At 40.7% G+C, this 21,695-nt stretch overlaps 1 protein-coding gene across 2 annotated transcripts in view; it reads right to left on the bottom strand.

Moving 5' to 3' along the window:
• Positions 1–21,695, bottom strand: part of brinp3a.1 (bone morphogenetic protein/retinoic acid inducible neural-specific 3a, tandem duplicate 1) — a 55,685-nt gene that overhangs the window by 26,634 nt on the left and 7,356 nt on the right. For both annotated transcript variants that reach the window (XM_030434369.1, XM_030434368.1), the window contains exons 3-4: positions 7,904–8,094; positions 5,624–5,808 (exon numbers count right to left, since the gene is read on the bottom strand). In XM_030434369.1, coding sequence (XP_030290229.1) covers positions 5,624–5,808; positions 7,904–8,094 — 376 coding nt within the window. The remainder of the gene's footprint in view (positions 1–5,623; positions 5,809–7,903; positions 8,095–21,695) is intronic.

Genomic DNA, 21,695 nt, shown 5'->3' with positions numbered 1-21,695 from the left:
GAAGGGCTGATTCATCACACTATGTAACAGCAAAGCCATTTTTTTCCACACTCCTATCATATTTTTCCCGTCTTTGATTATTTTACAGTGCTGCTGTGCTCAGTCCTCCAGTCCTCCAGGCCAGGCGTTTCTACCATTTAAAATATGTTATCTCTTGAAACCAGGGGAGCAGTGCTCTTCTTAGAGGCAGCCTTGTTTTGGCATTCGTCTTCATTGGGGTGAGGTAAAAAAAAAAAACAACCCATGTTCAGAATTAAAGGCTGCTGACGCTGTGAATATTTTACATCAGTCACCTGAAAATGCCTCACAAACAAATGTACCCCGGAGGGCTCCTTCTCTATTCATCTCAATCAGAGGGGTTTTTAGCAGCACTTTGGTTCAGTGGTGGCTGCCAAATCAGCTCAACGTCCACTTGCCAATTCACTTTAGAGAATGTACAGTTTTATCTCTGATGGACTGTATAGTGGGGCATCGCTAAGGACAAGTCAATGAAAAATGGGCTGCGGCACAGAAAAAGGCAAGCAATTTAGTTTTTTAGCTGCAGCTACACAGTCAGAATGGAGGAAATAGACCATGATGTTTCTGCTTTTCTAGCGGAGTTCTCTTGCCAAATGCTTAATGCTTGTTTCCACTCTGATATAAGATGTGACACCGCCCTTCACAACAGACTGATAACTCGAAACAATCTAGGCATGTGCATTTTAAGAAGACTGACAGTTTGTATCACAGTGTATTATACCTCATGCATGGTGAAAGAGCATTCCTGTGGGTCAAATATGAGTATGACTGTATGTCAATGAAGAGTCTTCATTTAATTCTGCTTCTTTGCTCAAATCCCGAATGTAAACTTGAGAAATTGACAATCCGATCATAGAAGGGCGCTTTAAAACACGTGTTTGAACATTTTTCTCGTTTTTTTCACATTTTATTTACAGCCTGAAAATCAAAGCGACCCCGTAAACAATCTTACCAAATGTAGCTGTAAAAGAGGTCATTTGGTCAGCTTGGTCAGCAACACGTGGCCAAGTAAGATCAACATTTTGTAAGCTTAGCATGAAATCAGAGGGTTTATTTTTATTTTTTCAATCAGTTTATTTGGCAAATGGCAAAAATACCAGACTCGTTGGCTCCAGCTTTTCCCAGTGTGAGAGCATTTTTTGTCTTCTGTTTATATATTACTGCTACATGCTTTGTTGGTCACAGAAAACAAGCTATTGGAATGCATCAGCCTCAGCTCTGTCAAATTGTGGATGCTTTCACAGTTTGCTGACATTCGGTGGACCAAATGCTGATAAATGCGAGTCTTCTGGTTGAAAACTGGGTGATAACTAGTCTAAACGTGCAAGATGTCTTTTCGCGGTCTTTTTCGACTGGCTGAAATGCAGTTACGACATCAATGTGTGACAAAACACAAACTTGTGCACTCATTTTTGAATGTTTGTTCAGTTGAAGTTTGAAAGAGAGACAATATTTAGTAGTATGAAGTCATTTCTCCAAAGTCATATTGCAGCAGGTAGGCGGTAGGTGGACGATACACGGACATGATTTCAACACATTTAAAATGTAACTTATATGGAACTCTGTAGGCCACGAGCTGCCACGGAGAAGCTTCTCAGACACTGTGATGGGAACAGTTCTATAGATTAATGTAAAATAAGACATTGTGCTTACTGGTTTACAGCACATGTACAAGTACGTAGGCGTTATAGCTTGGACCTTTCCAAAGATGGACTTTTGGGGTGAGATGCACAGGTTGAAGAAATAAATATGCGGCTGGATGCCACCAAACTACAACGGAGCGTTTATGGCTCAGAAGGTAGAGTGGTCATCCACCAGTCAGAAGGTTGGTGGTTAGGATTCTTGACCCCTGCAGTGAAATGATATTCAAAATAGTTCAAAATAATGTCTCAAGTGCAGGATTTGCACTACAGACATTTTTCATAATAAAAGTAATTTTGTAATCCGATGGAGACACCGCATTGGGATTTCCCAGCGAAATATAGTCAGAATGTGAACATTTCAATCAACGTCTTCAAAAAAACTTTCATTTGAGAGCCAGTTTTCAACATATTTTCACCGGCAACCATTTCATTTCCAGAAAGGGGGGGTTTGATGTTTTGGTTTTTCACACTACAAGACGTTATAATTCTACAAGGAATTGAAACCGGTTCCTTAAAGTAATTTCCTTAAGCTATTGTAATTCTGTGACCTTCCTCAAGTCACATGATGACACCGAGCCTGATTGCTGAGGAAGTGATGTTCTGAATGTAAAGACAGAACTCTCATGTTTGAAAGGTATTTCATCATCATTGCGGCCTCATTATGTTCTCTGTCAGATTCTATATCATGTCATGTCATCTAACCTCCGCTCTACATGTTGTGAATGCAGTTCAAAAAATACCTAAATATATTCATACTTCAGGAAACATCAGCATGCTTTAGTGCTCCTTTTAAAGCAGCAATTTTTACCAGGCGCATCAGTAAAACGACAACAAGCAAATGTGTCGCACCACAGCTTTAAACACAGCTGAATTCATAAAAAGGCTCTCTCTTCTCCGTATCGGATGTGTCTGGGTGTGGTACATCCAGGAACAGAACCACCGCTGCAGAGGCAGGTGGAACCACAGCAGACACACGAGTCAAACAGACTGAGGAAGCTGACATCGCCTCAGATGAGGGTTTTTGCAGGTTGCTGATATTACCCACACTGCATAACTTCATTCTGTTGGTTTTTTTTTACGAGCGTGTAAACACGTTAAAGCCACGCGAGGAAACAGATTCCTCTGCAAGCACGGGGAATTCAGTGTGCGGTGCGAAGGGCAAACTCGGCCGATTCAATTCATTTTTCCTGATAAGAACTGACAGAGTGATGAATGAACACCCCCCGAAGGTATTACGGAGTAAAAGATGCAAGGTGATATTTACATCATAAGCATATCTTGATATGCATAGCACACTGCTCCATATATGAGCCTGTGAATACACACATGAGAGGACAAGGAGGGATGGGGATGTAAACACTGCCGCTGGCTTCATCTCCTCTCTTGCTCGAGCTCTCATTCACTCACTTAGCGTGCATGTGTACACCTTTTCACCGATCAAAGCAAAGCAGCATATAAAAAGAAGAAATGTATATTTTTAATCAATCACGTACATAGAGACAGTAAGTTTTTTGCATATAAATTATGTTTCTTTTTCAAAAAGGAATATTTAAATTTCATAAAGTCTTAGCAACGCGAACAAAGTGCGTGACATGGCAACCCGGGGTGCCGCAAGATAGGCCAAGGGCAATGCAAGATTTATTTCCATTTTTTTTTTTTTTTTTTTCTTTCTTTACTGCATATTTCCTGTTTTGTATAAATAATGCTTCATCACATGAATAAAACTTCAAGTATCAAAATGCAACAGTAACATTAAAATAACATGAATGCTGTTAATTAATGCAGTTATGCTGCAGCTAAGACTGGTGACGACAGCTCACTCAACGTTACCCAACGTCATAGTGAAAAAACACACTTTGAAGGAAGGATTTGTCACGGTAAAAAGAGCACAGTGAAACGCCAACATATCTCAGTCCTCAACATTGAGGCTATGTTAAAGAGACCAAAACAGCTAAAAACAGTGGAAGCTACTTGGCTTGTGAACTAGCTGCAACGCACCAGAATGGAGATAAGAGAAGCTTTAAAACGACATGTATATGTTTACATTCAACTGACAAAGCCTTCCATCCTCCACGTGAATTATGACTCATATCTGTGGAAAACAAAGGGAAGTAGTCTGCAGAGGGCGGAGGTCTTGGTGCATGGATTGGTCAACAGAACATTCAACTTAAACTTGGGGGACCACTGTTTGTCCCTGACAGTCTATGCTGGTTTCTTTAGACCATGATGGCAGTCACTCCATAATATTATAAAGTGATAATTATTGCAGCAACGATGACGAAGACCCCCTAAAACTGTTATTAGTTTTTGTGCCTGAACTTTACTAAGCCTTAATTAAGTGTCAGATAAGGAGACAGTTTTGAAACAGTGATCTTTAATGGTTTTGAAACACACCGACATAAGTGGCCATCCTGTAGACCTTGAAGAGAAAGAAAGCACTTATATGTGTCATTCCAGAGGGCATTAACACGTGACGAGAAGTTTTATTTGGCCACAATTACGTGACACTACCCTCTGCAGCTGACAGGAGCACTTTAGGCCAGAAGTCACTAACAAACAGATTTGCCTCTATTTTGATTATTTTTTAATATGAAGGTACAACTGGCAGCAAGTCGGCTTAACGTGGCATAAAGACTGGAAACAAAGGTGGAAAGGAGATCCTTAATTTAAAAAGGTTTCTGAGGACATATTTTCCCCAACAGATTTGATGATGAGCGGAACATTGAGAAAATAAAAGTAATAGAGAGGTTTCCTCAACAAAGGCATTCTCTCTGGATAATTTTCTCTTAAGGCACCATCAAAGCATTTATTTGGAGAAGTATAACAATTGAAATTACCAGAGTTAACCTATGAAATAGCTGCCACTGGGTTCTTGGCAACAACATTAGGTGAGGTCTTATAGTGCATTCACTATGATGGGTTCATTTATTAAAAATGGAAAAGGTAGCTTAAGTTTATCAGTCTACACAGAGGGTCCGGCCTGTAAATGTGGTTCTAATTTCGTCAGCCAAGGACTGGAGTTCCTTTATGTCTTTTAAAATATTCTGCAGCATAATGATATTCTGCAATTGAAGTTGGCCAGAGTATCCCACCGAGGGCCCATTGATGGGTCGTAAGCTGTGTACAGTAATTGGTAGTAAGTGGTAAGTACTTGGCAAGTACTGACCACTGTAGTGTGTCTTAATTTGTTCCAATACTTGCACTATTAATATCTACATACAAACAGCCGTTGCACAGCAAGAATTTTGTATTTACTGTACAAAACCTTTTTGTACCTACTGTACTGCACGGAAAAAACACAATTGGATGGATGTTTGTGTGTTGTCCAAGGGGCTTCAATAGCATCTCTCCGAACAATAAACAAAGTTTCAAAACAACAAACTAACTTTGCGGATGTCATCGCATTCAGTAAGACACGGTAAGTTTGAAATAAGAGCCAATATTTCATGGTAATGATCCCAGAAAACCCTGTTATCATTGTATTGTTTTGATATACACTCTTGTTATGTAGGTCACTAAATGTTTGTAATGTTTGCAAGGCAAAAAAAAAAAAAAAAGGGTACATGCCGAATTAATTTGGAGACTAATTCCACGGAGACAGCAGAAAAAAAAAAAAAACATGAACCCTGATTGGCTGGCAATAGCAGCTCTACTCATTAAAATGTGCTAAACCTGCTGATTGCAGGGTTTCCATTCAAACGCTCCATACTGGCCATGATTTCATTAATTTTTTAACGGGGGAGCTAATCAAGACCATTTGCCATGTTTTCAAAATACGATAATTACCTCTACCCACTGAAACAAAATCTAATTTGAACCGTGTCTTCACGAAATTGCTGCAATAATACATGAAGAAAAAAAAAACAATAGCCGCAAATTGAACCTGTCTATCTGCTTGTTTTTTTGTTTTTTTTCATTGCTATTGTGTTTGACAAAAACCCAGAGAGCAAGCGAGCATTTACCTTGATGGCAGTGGAGGCGATCTGGATGTGGTGCAGCTTGTGCAGGGTGCTCTCTCTGTCGATGAAGTAGGAGGCGGCCAGCTGGTGCAGAGCTTCCAGAGTCACAGCTGTGCCATTGGATTCAGTCACTTCAGACGTCCGACTCAACTTCCGCTTGTCCACAAAGATCATTAATGACTCTTCCCCTGTGAAGGCACACACGCAGACGAGCGCACAAAATTTGCTAATGACTCATCCTCCGTGAACACACACTCACATTATGGGTAAAATATTGATCCACGAACACATTTAATGTGTGTACAGTCACCTTAAAAATGAAAACAATTCTGAAGGTGGAGAGCTAATGATAGAAACGTAACTGCCTCTGCTAATTTTACACCGTGGTGTCAAACGTGGTGATAAGACTGCAGCTACACTGTAATTGACAAATTGAGATGCTCTATGGAGCCAGTCTTTCAATACAAACAGGGCCGAAGCGTTCAGAGGATGGCGTATTGACTAGTGGAGAGGCTGAAAGATCGATGGAAAAATCTTTCCTAACTGTGTTGGGTTTTTATGGGGAATGCGGTCTTAATTTGGAGAGAAATTACAGTAGAACTAACAGTATGAAACAGTCCCGCTGGGTGTGGATAAAGGTTAACACATCTCTACAGCAGTGTGAGAAAAGAAAAAAACAAAAAAAAAACATCAGCTGTAACAACTCACTTTGTCTATTTGCAAGTATTGACTATCTGTTAACAAGAACAGAAAAAAAGCCTGATTACGTTTATGAGTTATAAGAATAGCGCAGTATAGACACTATTCTCCATGAAAGATAAAGCTTGAAATACGGAAACTGTTGGAAACGCTGCAGATTATCCTTTAAATCTGCTCAGATGAATACAACACTGTTCCTTAACACTAGCCAAAGGTAATACCAAGGCTGGTTTAGGCCATGCTTCAGCTGTGATGCCTTTTTCTTTTTGTGCGAGATTGTCTCCCCCAATCGTTTCTAAATACTGTTAGAGTTCATTGAGACTGTTGGAGTTTATGCACAAGAGATATGAGATGAGAAGAGGCAGCAGAGGAGCTGGGAGGAGATTGTGCAGCAGATAGCCACGGGAGCTTTGCTGCGCATTACAGCACCCTGGCTAACTTACATCTATTGTTATGGAAACACGGGATCCACTGACATCTTTGTCTAACAACTCCAAACACAGATCTTACATGTCGAATCAGAGAATATGAGCTAGAAGAACCAAAAACAGCCCCTCAGTCACAGCTGAGACAATATTTATTCGTCGTGTGAGCAGGAGAAGCTACGGTACGGAGTTTCAGATGTGCTTAATTGCAGGATGAAGTGGACCTCTATGTGGCAACTGATGGTCAACAGCAAACTTGGGACACTGTTGTTGGAATTATACAACAGTCTTTTTCAACCAAAGTAGATCTAGGAACATGAGCCACAGGAACTACATTCAGAATATAAAATCAAATTCCCTTGATCCCATTTCTGTTTGGGATTCCACCCAACACATGATCACTCCCAACTTCTCAAGAATGGCAGCTTGATCAGTGGCCCTCAGCTTCAAATTATGATGCTCTACCTCCTCCTCTAGAGTCATTGTTGTATTCAAAAGGGCTCTGTGGTCAAGCTAACACCAACACGTAATATGCATGTTTAGCATGCACCTACTGTAGACTGTCTGAATACAGCTGACAAATGGGTCACACATCACGATGTATTTTGATTGTTGGAAAACTAATTAAAAAAAAAAAAAAATGCTTTCAGTTAAAATGATTTACAATAATGCTTCTGACACATTGGGAGTGAGAATGGTCTGTCCTACCATATCTGAAGAAAAAAATACATATAAATAAGGTAGTAATCAGACTGATTATGGACAGCATCAGCTTTAAAATGCAGATTCATCTTGCAGTTATTTGTAATTTATTGCTGCATGACGTGACTTGTGTATATATTTGGGAAGCGAGACGTTGAGAGGTCTTCAAAGTAGTAAAGATCTAGTCAGCATTCGAAAAAAAACAAACAAACACAAATACAGCATAGTTACATTTTCTTTGACTCACTACTAAATCTAGACTGTAGTTCCTCAAGATGAAAACCTGATAAAACTTCATGAGGTTGTAAAAAGGTACCTGGTAGATTTCCTGTAGTGGAAAAAGGCCACGTGTTCATCCTGGCTGTGAACGACGAGGATGCCCAAAGGCTCACCTCTTCATTGTGTTAATGTGCATTAATAAAATCAGAGTAAACCCCTGCCAATCTACTTTATTTACCTCCCAGTGTGGCAGAAAGCAGGAAGTGGGTTCCGTATTTTCTGATAATGTTGTCAGTGATGGCGCCGAGACTGGGCCTCCTGCCCAGCTGCCTAATGGTCTGGAGGAACTCGGGGTCCAGCGGCAAGGAAAAGCCATTGTTCTCTTGTCTCTCCAGGGCCAAGCTGTTCACCTTCCAGCGGCCAAACTCCCTGCAATGTCACACAAACAGAAACTCAATGGAGGCAAAGGACAAACAACATATGAATGCTGCATGCAGGCACATCTGTTTTATGCACAAGTCGGACGAAAGCTACATGTGAACTCATACACTGTAAGTGATCAATCATTGTCAGAAGTGACAGCGATCTGAAAGCTGATATGGGACACTTCTATTGGAAACACAATTCAAAGACTAAATCCACTAAGTTGGACTGAACACTTGTTTTGAGTTCTTGAAAAGAAAGAAAAGGGAGCCCTTTGTTGTGATTTTAAAGTGGACAGGACACAGCTTGCCCCACATGAGGAGGCTCATACCCAGATCTGTTCCTTGCCAGGCATAAAATATGATGTCAGCACGACCTCTAAGTGAATCTCATGTGCCACCCTTTAAAAGATGAATGGTCTCCTGCTGTTTCTACCTCCGGCTCGGAGAATTGCTTTGCACCATGGTGAAAAACATTGTGTTTTTCCACCGATTTTAAATAATAGCGCAATCATTTCTCATCTCAAGTCACTTTTTGAGGCACTGGACGGGCTATAATCATGGATGGAGTCTTGCCGCTTTCAGGGCCTCTCTTGGAGGGAACGGGCTTCATCTAAAGTCGTTTGATATTCAGTCTGGCCTCGGAGCATGCCAGCTGCCTTTATCTACCAAGTGCAGACTGAGTGCTGCTGCTTGATGAATAGATTAAGGCTTTTCAAATACAGCTGATATAAAAACATGGTTCATAGGAGGGGATAAATTGAAGACCTTTCGATCACTGTTGGATAGGTGAAAGACTTGTCTAATGGGAAAAAGAACACAGATACAATTTGACATGCATTTGATATTGTATGCAGTGTTAAGCTGCAAAAAGTGAGATTTACATGTAAAAATGTATCGTGTTTTGTCAAAGGATGGCTGCAACACAACATTTTGATCTCCATATTTTACATTAATACTACATCTCCCATCCTTGTTCAGATGAAGTGCTGGGAAGTCTTTTTATACAACGTTACCAAAAATAAAGGTGAAAATGAGAAAACATTTCTTCAGCTGAACTTCTTCACCACCTCCATCCCCACCTGCTATGAAGATAAGGACATCTAATGCACTTTACAAATGAGTAGAGAGTGCAGAGTTTTCAGTTCAGTCCTTTTTTGACCACATACACACAAAAAAGTGCTGGACTTTTCTTTTGAAAATCACACACAATGGAATAATTTGTGAAGCTGCCTCTACAGCTGAATGCTTAAAAGGCTGCTTGTTGCAGAAAACAGCGGCATGCTGCTGGAGCACTGACCACTATTTGCAATGTCTCCCTTCTATCATTTCATGGCGCCTGTCTACTTTCTACACAAAATGCCCCAAAAAACACTGAAAAAAATAAATACGACGGAAAAGATTTTTTTTGCTTTTTTGGCCAAATACAGTAGCCACTAATTTTGCAGCCAGTGTGTGGAAAGACCGACAGCCCACTGTGTCAAAGCGTCTGAGAATTTTCCAAGATTTTCAAAGAGAAATGTAATATGGGCGATATGGGGGTGACCGTGGTTCATGAGGTAGAACGGGTATGGCCTATGTTAAGAAGGTCGGTGGTTTGATCCCCGCCCCTGCTAACTGTGCCATTGTCGTTGTGTCCTTGGGCAAGACACTTCACCCACCTTGCCTCGTGTGAATGTGTATGACTGCTGTATGTTTGAGGTGGTGGTCGGACGGGCAGTTGGCGCTGAATGGCAGCTGTGGCTACTATCTTAGTTTCCCACCACCAGTAGGACTGTGTGTGAATGAATGGGAACTGGAACCCTGTGAGGCGCCATACAAATCCAATCCATTATTATTTTTATTATTATAATTATTATTATTATTATAATAAACAAGAAGCTTGGTGAGTTGGGTACCTTCAGTGAGCGTGCGTGCTAGACAGTAAGAGAGAGAGCGTATGATGGGAGTCATGCTGTGATGGCAGCATGCAGTGTACATGTGCAGTTTACACTGCTCTTGGGGGAATAAATGCTTCAACTTCTCAAGAACCAGGCCAATTTCCAGAGTCTTGCTTATGACAACTTCGACCCATATTTTACTCCATGGTTGTTACCAAACTAGCTACGCGGTTAAAACTGCATGGATGCATTATTGGACAAAACCAGACACAAGCCTCCGAAAAAGAAGGCTACTGTAACGCTATTGTCATGCTAACTTAAGGATCACATGCTGAAACTAATGTCACTATACTCAATATACTAGAGTTTCTGTCAACCCAGTATCTCCTCTCCAACTAGCTCTGTTTTGGTCTCCACCAAGTCCTTCTGTCTTCACCAGCTAGCAACTAACTTTGACTGTCTTTCCAGCGCTTGGCAGGTAGCGTACAGTTTTGCTAGAAAACCACTTCCTTCTGCTGCTGGAAACAGGACTGATGAGAGCACTGAGACTGAACCGTGCAGTAAATATGTGTTAAAAAACTATGAAATGGCTAAATGAAGCTATAAAGCTCTATCTTCTTGCAACGTGTTGCAGTTTTACGTCAGTGCAAGTTAATGGAAGGCAGGTATTCCAATTCCTAATTCGGTTAGCTTGTCTCAACTGTGTGAGTCTTGACTGATTTTAACTGTGTTTCAATAGCACAGGACTGCAAAAAGAGATACTATAGCTGTCTTCAGTGTTTTTTTTATAGCATTGATAACCTCTGCGTACCTCAAATGCCAACTTATGTGGTTTCTGGGAAATAAAAATCTGTCAAACTTTGAATTATGCAAAGTTTTCTCCGAACACAGCTGGGAACATTCTTTGTGAGGGAGCAAATGGGAACCTTGGGTATTCTGATGTGTGTTTCTCTCTCGAACAGTGCATACAACCCGCAAACACCCAGTGGACGCACACCGGCTCCCTCATGCATAGACACATGCATTCACACACCCCGCAGCTGCAAACATCTCAACAAAGCTGCCCTTGCTGCAACAATTTTGCTATCGCCTAGAATATCGCAGAGCCCCCATGGGTGCGGGCCTGCTGCCAATCAATTTCCCACCAATAACAATGACCCCCAGAGAAAAATACAAAACAGAAAACAGCTCATTAAGACCCGTTTCATGTCAGTGTTTCTCTATAACGAGCGGCCATTAGTGTTTCTCTCCGTCCACCGGGGCCGGCTGAAGAAAGGAGCAGTGCGGAGAGAAGGAGGGAGAGCTTAACTGTGATCGACACAGGGCCTCGCTATGCTGCCCGCTGATGGACATTTATAAATGGCGCCACAGCTAGGCTGGAGATTACAGCGCACACACACACACACACACACACACACACACACACACACACACACACATGCACAGATATGATGTCGAACACACTAGTTCAACCTCATCTTTTACACGTACACACACAAAAAAGATCTCAGGTTTCATGGAAGACTGCAGGTTTATTTTACCCCTTACTGTTTTCAGTGAGAAGCTGAGTGACTGCAATAGCCTATCAAAGACACACACTCGCACAAACAGGCAGCGGGTTTATTTCACCTGCAGCTCTGTGCAGCAGGGCGCTCGCTGCACATCTACCTGTCAGCCCCCCCTCTGAGCGATCTGGAGCGCTGTGCACCAGGACGTGAGCAGCTGCAGGGGGTACGGGGGACGAGATCAGACCAGGGGAGTCATACCTTGCTACCTGTCCATCAAAGCCCAGGTGTCTGAGATCGATCACAGTGTACAGGCAGCCTGAGGGGTGCCGCTTGGTGCCCAACATAACAAATCAGGGGATCAACCCGGCGAATAACCTGCTGATGCAGTTGAAACACGCTGCCGAGCATAGCGATGCAGATTGTGTTCAGTATAGTATGTGACTGAGAAGACTAGTGTGTCTGCTACTGCTGGGGCATGTTAATGGAGGCATTATTATAAGGAAATTAAATGTTTCCAAAAGGGCAAGCAATATGCAAACCTCAAACTGCTTTTCAGCTCAAAGGACCACTTTGTAAGTTAGTTCAAACTTTTTACATTGCTACCTAAAACAAAATGGCTACTATTTTCATTTGTTTACATTTTTTTTCATTTCAGTCACCTTTTAATTCACAGACATCAATTACGTAGCAATGCGAAGAAATTGCTAGGAAATAACGACAAATGACAAGTTGCAGTTGTAGAACTAGTTACTGGAAAAATACTGGGTAGTTACGAAAGCTGAATAAAGAGGTTTGGTCAGTCAGTTCATGGGAATTAAGCTAACATATTGCGCAGTAAAGACTTTCTTTTAGCAAGGTAAAACCAAGTCGTCTGACCTTACATTAAAGCTGTCACCATACTGTAGTTGCCTTTCCGCTGCCAGCGTGCGTTGTCTTTTCGCGACATATGGGTAGTTTCAGCACAAATACGGGCATGCTACTGAGCAGTCTCACTGTAGATCTGTAATTACTTTCCCACGGTCTGAGTGGCCTGTCTGGTAACCCATCCGGATGAAATATGTCACTATCATACAAGTACATTTCTAAATATGAAATGACGACAAGGTAGGTACCGTAACACGTTGTTACCTTTCCACTGCCTGTACAGTGTAACATGAACTCTTTGAGACGACACAGTAAAGAACGACATAGTGACATTCACAGTGTACAGATTCCCCTTGAAATGGAAACACAGACACATTGAAAGGTTAACTGAAGTGAAGGTACTGGGTTATGTCATGGAAACTGGCTGCTGCGTTTATTCTGGGTGACAGGAATTTTGACTTGCTGGCCCTTAAAATATGGCGCCCTTCAGCTTTGGTAATGCATGCCAACACCCTCTTTCCTTTAGGTTGAGAAATACAAATACTAAATACTTTTGTCTTTATTTTTCTATTTTCTTCAATCAATTTCAAGCATCAAGTAAAACTGTATCATGTGTGACACTGTATCACATGGACAATTACAGTGGCACTGGCCCAGATACACTATTGTTTAGATCAGCCTCTGTGTCATTATTCTTTGTGAAAAATACCTCAGGGAGTGTCTATATAAAGTCTGCCGCAGGGTGAAATCCTGACCCTCTACTTAATAGAAAAAAAAAAAAAAAGATAAGTTCTGACTGCTTCATAATTCTGTTTAATGACTGGAAACCACACGGGGAGGGGACAGACTATGTCTTTCAAACTTTGGGAAATTAATCGAGCTAAATGAGGTTGTGCTAATGCATGATCAATTTGAAATCCTTTCAGAGGGATTTGCATATTAATTCCATTATTTGCTCTTATTAGCCTGAACAACTGTGTGGCCGATTCATGAGCCGTATACACAAGGTCACATGTGACCAGCAACATGCGGGGAGATTCTGTAATTGATGCAGAACCCAAACCTCCGCTACCAGATGTGAAATTGGGTGACACTTTGCCAGCACCTTAGATGAAACTGTACAATGTCAAAATGTGCGGTATAGCTTGAGCAAATGCACACAACACTTTAAAACAGCAAACAGGAGGCAGATTCATTAAAATACAAATACACATCATTTATGTTTGAGCTCACTTCATGTATGCGAGTTAATTAGTTTAGCATGGCTAAACCGAACAGCTCTATAATTCCTCTGTTGCCGGTGTCTCAATCATGATAATTATAATGTGGTGAGCTACAATGCATTCTCATTTCAGCTCATCATGAGAACATTTGAATGTCACATCAAAAAACAAGAGTGGAAAAAAAAAAAAAACAGAGGAAGTCAAAATGACTCGACTCGTCTTCGCAGGTGTTCTGAGTATTTGCATTTATAGACAGTTCCCGACAGCGAGATGATTACTGCTGAAGACACGGTTTTCTTCCAACTCGCATCTCCGCGCCACTTTACTCAGATACTGTGTAATGAGTTTACAGCAGTTAGGTCCACATCAGTGGTCTTCATATCAGAACTCTGGACTCAAACTGTGATTTACTGCACAGTATTTACACACTGGAAGAACTGTTGGACGCAGTGGAGGCAATTTTTCTTGCATTATATTGTAATTAGTGCACATTTTGAGCCATATCGGTGGTATAACGGGGCGGAGGTTAATTAAATGACTTACTTTATTTAATGGATTCACTCAGGAAGGTCTAATTTCACATCTGACTTCATGCAGTATTGAGCCTTTATCTAAATAACATATTTGTTTTTTGTTTTTTTTGCACACGAGATTCTATATCATATTAGGTGCCCTAAAAACTCATTTTGTTGGAGACTTTGTTTACATACTTATATAACTCAATTTGTGTTGCCAGTAAAGTTTCACCAGGAATCTAATAGATTACGTTCACTTGCAACATTTTTTTCCGGGGAAGAAAGTGCTAAGAGCTGTACAAAGTGCTCCAAGTACCCAACCATGACTGTGGTTGATTAAAAAGTTTGATAATGCTTTAGATCAGAGGTCACCAATTGGCGAACCGTTGTCCGGGTCTAGACCCAGATGCCATCCTATCCGGACACATTATCACACACATTATCACATTTTAATGAAGTGTTTTCTATATTAAGTGGCACCACTCATCCAGCCTTTACAGTACTGGTTTAGCGGCCCACGGAAAGCCACAGACCAATTGCATGTGCTGCAAATCATCTAACATGATGCAACGTAGCAACTCAAGTGAGTGGAAATATACATGCAGACATCCGTTTCACATGTGGTGCTCTAAAAAGAGCTTTTAATCACGAATGGACTCTAACATGATGATTCTTCCCACAGGCAGCTTAAAACCAGTACGTCTCATACGTTCTGACACCGTGGTGACTATTAAAAGCAGCAATGTGAAGTGCCACTGTGAGACGAAGCATAAGTCTTTTAGCAAACATACACGCTCAAATCTGAATTAAGGGCACCAAAAATAAAGGCAGCTGTCTCCACTGTGAACATTATTTAAAGAAAATATGGCTCCAGGCTCACATTGAGCACCTACACAGGTGTATGAGGACGGCCCTGAAAACATTAGAGCCCAGATTTAAAATCCTGGCAGGAGAAGCTGAAGCTCACGTCGCTCACTGTTCAGTTGTTAGGAGGTGTTGAGATTGTTTTCATATAGCTGGTTGAGAATGTTCAGATGTGAACGGAGTTGACAAAAAGGAAAACAGGGAAAGTTTCTAAAATTAAGCACTTTAGAGGTAAGTTTTTCAAAATCTCTCTGTTATGTAGCCTATTTTATTTTGAAATGCAACCCTTATTTTATTTGCAATGAGAAAATAACATGTATTTATTATTTAAGTACATATTTACAGTCCCTCTAGTGCAATGTAAAAACTGACAACATTGCAGAAAAAAAAAAAAAAAAAGATTTGTCCTTATTTTAATTTGACAGTCAGTTGTTGATCACATACAGATGGTGACACAACTACTAGTCTGCTTCAATATAGGCTACTGTATATGGCACTGAATGCAAGTCAGACATTATGAGTTTCCGGACCTTTACATGGGGACTTTTCTCTAACTGGACTTCTTTGAATTCTTAATTTAATTCCCCTGCTTCCGATGATATGATTTGATATGTATTGCAAGAATGGAAACAGCCCAGTCACCAGCTTGAAATGTTTTCTGTAAACTACTGATACGTTCACATTTGTGCATGTCCTGTGCTATGTAATATATTGGGGTATTTAGTCACATAGTCGTTTCATCTACACATTACAAGCTGGTGACCTAATTTTGGTATCCAAAAGATAAAAGAGAGATAAGATTTTTTTTTAGATAAAAAAAAGATAAAAGAGGGATAAAAGAAAAAAATAAAACAACAAAAATATATTGAAAGAAATGGTACACTTCCAACATGTAGGTGGTCTCCAATATTTTTTTCTGCCATTTGGGTTGGGTAAAACAAATGAAATATGTTCTAAGTGTTTTGTTGTTAAAATCAAATCGGGGTTATTATGTTTACTTTAAAACATATTTCCTGGTCAAAATGACATGTCATTTCTAGGAGACACGATTGACCTGAAAAATCTATAAATGGCGATGACAACACTAGTCTTTCAATTTCTTATATTTTGACCCTAAAAGTACAGATGTTTACAATGAAAGCTGTGGAGGGCTGTAATTATTATAACAAAGAAAGGATTCAGGTGAATTAATATGATAATTTGTCTCTAATGGTTCAGTAATTTCTCTTAGTCTTAATTTTTCTAAAGAAGAAGAAAACCCTATCACAAGCTACCGAGAGATGCACCTTAAGATGATAGACAAACACTTTCTAATCATCAGAGAGGACTGAGCGAGAACACATTGTTGTGTTTTGTAGCTGGGTTACCCCAGATACCAAAATAACCCGCTGTGCAAAACAGTTGGTTGATGCAGACTCAAAGTTATTTCAAGGACCTCCCCAAAGAGAATTGTGCAAAATGGGAGAAAAGTCCTTCATGCTTCACACAGTAAGATAAACCAAATTACATTTATTTGGAAGACCTTGCAAGCAATCTGAAACCACTCGGCTGTTTTCGATGTTGCAGATTTATTTCCTTTCCTGTTTTTTTTTGTTTTTTTTCTTCTGTTGGTTTAATCTGATGTGACATTCATCCTTCTCAAAACGCACAGTCTATTAGCGACAGGGAAATTATTTCAGAAGAGTTAAAAATTACACACAAAGAGGCTTTTCATTTGAGCGAACATCAAAAGAGATTGTACACGTGCCGCTTGAAAAAAGCCTTTTCCTGAAAGGCACCTTCATAGTGGCACTAATCAACTGATGATCCAGACTTAACAAAAGGGGACTAGAGGACTCAAATGAGAGCGAGAGTAAGATGGAGGGAGAAAAAAGAAAAATGGAGAGACCAGCGTCTTTCAGTTATTCACAACTGGCGGAGACAAATGGAACGAAAGCGAGATCAAGACGGAGGAACCGAGTGTAATGATGTAGTTAATAGCTGCTGGTTGCGAACGCTTCAGGAATTTGCCACCAACAGTTTTTCCAACATCAAACAAACATAAGACCGTTAATTTGTGAAAATCCTATTAAACCTGCTGAGAGGTCCTATAAACAAGACAACACACTGTTTCCTGCTCATTTTGCTTTGCATGCCTTTGAACTGTATACTTTAATAACACTTAGTTGCATCAAGCACCTGATTACCACCTAAGATTGACACCGTTGCCACAAACAGTAATACTGCTACACAGGATTAGACAGAATTGCACTGGGGAGGCAAAATGGTGCAGAAGATGAAAGCAGCTCAGTCCCACCTTTAGGGGCTGAAGAGGATTCCACCTTATTGGACATCTCATCCAGTATACTGATACTGCAACTACATTGATTTATCCACCCTCTTCCCCCACGATACATTGTGCAAAGTATGGATGCAACATCTGGCATGTCTTGTCAGGGAAATTAAACCGGCATTTTCCATGAAAACCATCAAGTACGTTTGTTCGAACCTTACATCACGCTAGAATTGTCTTAGACTTAGACTCAGACAACCTTATTAATCCTTTTGGGAGGTTCCCTCAGGGAAATTAAAGCTCCATGTCACACACAGCACTGCTACACACATACAGGATGATGTGATGTGATGATATGATGTGTAACACAACCAGTAATACCATACTACCAACACTACTGTTATTGCTTAGCCCATTTAATGTGTTACTGATAGTTATTATGATACTTTGATACACTAGAAGTGAAAGTATTCCCCATAATCGTTTCCCCCGTAACATCCCCCGTAACTTACCATACAGTGTGTATGGAGAACATGTTGCGTCATAGGTCAGGGGTTCTCAAAGTTTTGATGACTGAGTACCAGTTTAGGGAGCCAGCTTATTGTCACAGGATCTGTAGTTAGTCTAATAACGGCATTTGACATTAAATTCATTAAACGCTGAATAAAGCTGTTAAGTCAGATAGCTGTGTCCGCTCCCTGAGGTCCGACAAAGTAAGAGTCGATCCATTTTTGCATGCAGTTTAATGCAGTAGCTGTGTATTGCATTAAATGTTGGCTGTGATCGTTCAAATCTAATAAATGCATTTCATGTCAAGTGTAATACACTTACAGAAACTCTGTTTGGGGCTGGGCAATATGGAAAAATAATCAAATAATGCAATAGTCCAAATACCTCAGTACTGTGGTGGTGACTATTGATGCTAATATCAACAGAATAAGATTTTTGAATAAAAAAGAGAGTAAAGAGAGAAGAGTTTGGTCACTGTACTGTCACACAGCCTATAAAACCAAGAAAAGACTAAAGTTGCGACATCATGGTATTGTTGCTATAACGATATGTTGCCTGCATGGATAAACTTTTAAATGTTAAGGTTCTTAAATAATACTGAACAGATGGACCAAAGAGAACTAAAGTCAGAGAAAACAAAACTAAAGTCGCTCATCGTTGCTCATTATTCAGGACTTTTCCTTCGCTGCCTGGCAACAAGTCTCCCAGCTCCCCGCCAGGAAATAGTCCACATATCCCCTAATAAAATATTGGGAGATATGAAAAAAGAGCTAATATAACACATTTTTAGTGAGCTGTAGTGGTGCTTAGAGAGGAAATATTTTTTTTTACATTTGGACAGAGTAATGCTAGCTATTTCCCCCTGCTTCCAATCTTTATTCTAAGTGAGGCTAATTATTCGCAGGCTGAGGCTAGATATTTAGAGAAGACAGGCAACACAATGAAAACTATAGTCAGACACTTAATAAGTGTGGGACCCACAGTAATGCTGGGCATATGTATGGACAGTGTACACCCCCATCCTGATTTATTTATTATTTGTTTTATTTTGTCTATTCATACACTGACATATTGTAATTTGCAAATGCACTATAATATTTTAGTAGGTAAATTGGTGATTATAATAAGTAATTCAATCAGGCACTTTGGGCAGCAGGGGTCCTTTGTATGTGACTCAGGTAGGTGTGTACGTTGTACATTCCACGTTATTAGCCTGCATGCCATGTAGCCACGTTGTGCTGATGTGCCTGTCTTTCTGCATTTCCAGCCTAGAAGACCAATACATGGATTTATTTCAACTTATGCATGCCTGGAGGTTCCTTTGTGTGTCCAAGTGTGCTACATAAGCCCTGTCCCCCGGCCTGACTACCTCTACTAGGTCAGACTTAGATTAAAAACACTACTTGGCGCTTCGGCCAAAAGAACAACAACAAAGAAAAGACAACCAACTGCTGTCATGTTCTGGTGAGGCCAGTCTCTGATAATGAAATGAAGCTAAACTAAAGAAGAACAGACCCTGTGTTTTTTGAAATAATCAGCCATGCTGTTGCAGTAGCTCAGGCAGAGCTCTGAAGTAGCACTTGAATCAGCTGATCGGCATCCGCTGATTCATTCATGCTTTACCATCACTGGAAACTGTACACAGTGGCCTTTTTGGCCTTTATGACCTGACCTGACTCCTTCCCACTCATTACTCTGCTGAAACACTCACACTCAGGCTTTTTGCTGTTAGATGCTGTGCTTTTGATATTACTGACATAAAATGTTATGGTTCTGTTTGTGTGCGTGTGTGTGCGTGTGTGTGTGTGTGTGCGTCATCGTTGCTCAGATACTTTGAGACGTCGCTCAAAGAGCACAAATTGGTACGGCGTAACTTTTTGCTACAAATGGTCACTTCCTGTAAATCACTCTGACTGAGCTGTTTACTTGCTTCTATTCCCCAACCCAACGCATTTTTTTTATTTCTTGACACCCTTTATAGAACAAAGTGGCTATCTCTTACTTTTATCTAGTGCCTTTCAGCAAAGCTTTAACATTTACATTCCTTTTTTGGAAGGAAGAGGCAGACAACAACATGCAATTTTGCCACCTTACTTTGCCTACCAAGGTCATTCAGACTCAGGGCAATTTTGTGAAACTGTGAAATACTGCTCAGCGTGAAAGAAAGCAGCTAAAATGTTGTAGGAGGGCGAGTTTTGTTAAAAAAGCAATTGCGTTATTGATTTGCAGCTCCCGTGAATATCACTACACCTCTGATAACAGAAAGCAAGGGCGAATCAAAGAGAGAGCATGATTTGCAGGGGGGTGAGCTGACATGAAGACTACTGATCCCTTTTGTACTGCAATTTGTCATAACACTGTTGACAAGAGACTGCTCCGCACACAAAACAAGGAAAGCCCGGAATCATATTGTGTATATAATGAGCCGTGCACATACTGTTAATACACGCTGTGCATACACACTCAACCTCGAATACACACACAAACAAAAGGAACAGAAGACAGAAAGAGCCACCAGTGCCGCTAAATCCTGCTCCTCATGACACAGTCGCTCACAGTTACGGCGCTCCATTTTTTATTGCACACTCAATTGTTTAACACCTTTTTTTTTTCCCTTATAAGAACATTTTGCAGTGTCATCATCGGTGTACAACGCAGGCCCCGTTACCTGAAGGGTGAACCAGGTTGTCATCAGCTGAACCAAACCGTTAAAAGGTCAGCACAACGCTCGGATAAAAAGTTGGCAGTAACTGTTTTTCTGCAAACCACAAGTGAACAATTTTACAAGGTGTTTCACATAATATTACATTCACATTACATGCATATGAACTGAAAACCATGCCAGGAGATGGAAGGGGTTTGTCGTCTCCTTGCAGCTGGGGGCATCCACAAAACCACTGGATATCTTTACAGGATATATCGGGACATTTTTTAGCTGTGCTGGTGGAAACAAAAAAAAAGAAATGCTTTGTCTAAATGTCAACACATTTGAAGCATTTTTTAAGGAGAACTTGGGACACCCAGTGTGTAATGGTCTGGTGAGGTTTAAGACCAATGTACAATTAAATCATGGACGTGAAGAAACGTAAAGTCGCCACATGAACACATATAATTAATTTGTTTATTATACAGGAAGTGCATGTTCACGACAATAATGGAACATGCCTGAACCAGAATTATGTTTAGCAAGATGTAATCTAACGTACAATACAGGTTTGATGATAGCCTACTTCTAACATTTGCTTTCGTTTTCTCTTCAGATAAGTGGGGGAAAAAAACAAACTGCATTCATGAATCTTGCAGTTACATGTAATCATAACACAGCGTCTCCATCTTTATGACTTCACGAAGACGGTAAAAGCCCAACAAAGGCCATTTCTGGTGATACTGCTTCCTGTGCTTTGAGAAAATTTCCTACAAATGACTACTTATGACAGACTTAAATTTGGGCAAACAGAGTGAATTCTGACCATTAGGTATACAAGTAGCAGGGATGTTTTCTTACTTTCAGGCCCCTTCTCCATTGTGAGATGATACTGATACACATTTTTTATACTCAAACCTTTCGCCCAATTATAAACTGACCTTTACAGGACAAAAAAATAACCACAGAAACTGGTATGCAGGCCTTGCCCAATGATCCGCACATAACATAGTCAAACACTCATGTAGGGTCTTTCTTTCATGAAAGCTGCTTCCATGAACCTCTGGCCCTGATAACTCCCCCATCTCACACTTGTCAGAAGCCATAAGCTCCGCGCTGGATGAAGTCCTCGTCACTGCCATCGCTGCTGGTGATCAAGAGGAGGAGGCTGCTCTGCTTCTGTCCTGGAGACACATTCACCCTCTGTCGGGAGTCTCCAGCAGCAACCCTCTCATTGAACAGGCGGCCCAGGCATTCATGCATGAGAGAAAACTGCAGTTCGATGAAAACTGTATCTTGGTCTGCACTTCTACTCTCTCTGGGTCTGT

The sequence above is a fragment of the Sparus aurata genome, chromosome 11, assembly GCF_900880675.1.
Source record: "Sparus aurata chromosome 11, fSpaAur1.1, whole genome shotgun sequence".
Classification (NCBI taxonomy): domain Eukaryota; kingdom Metazoa; phylum Chordata; class Actinopteri; order Spariformes; family Sparidae; genus Sparus; species Sparus aurata.
This window is presented reverse-complemented; position numbering and strand designations above follow the sequence as displayed.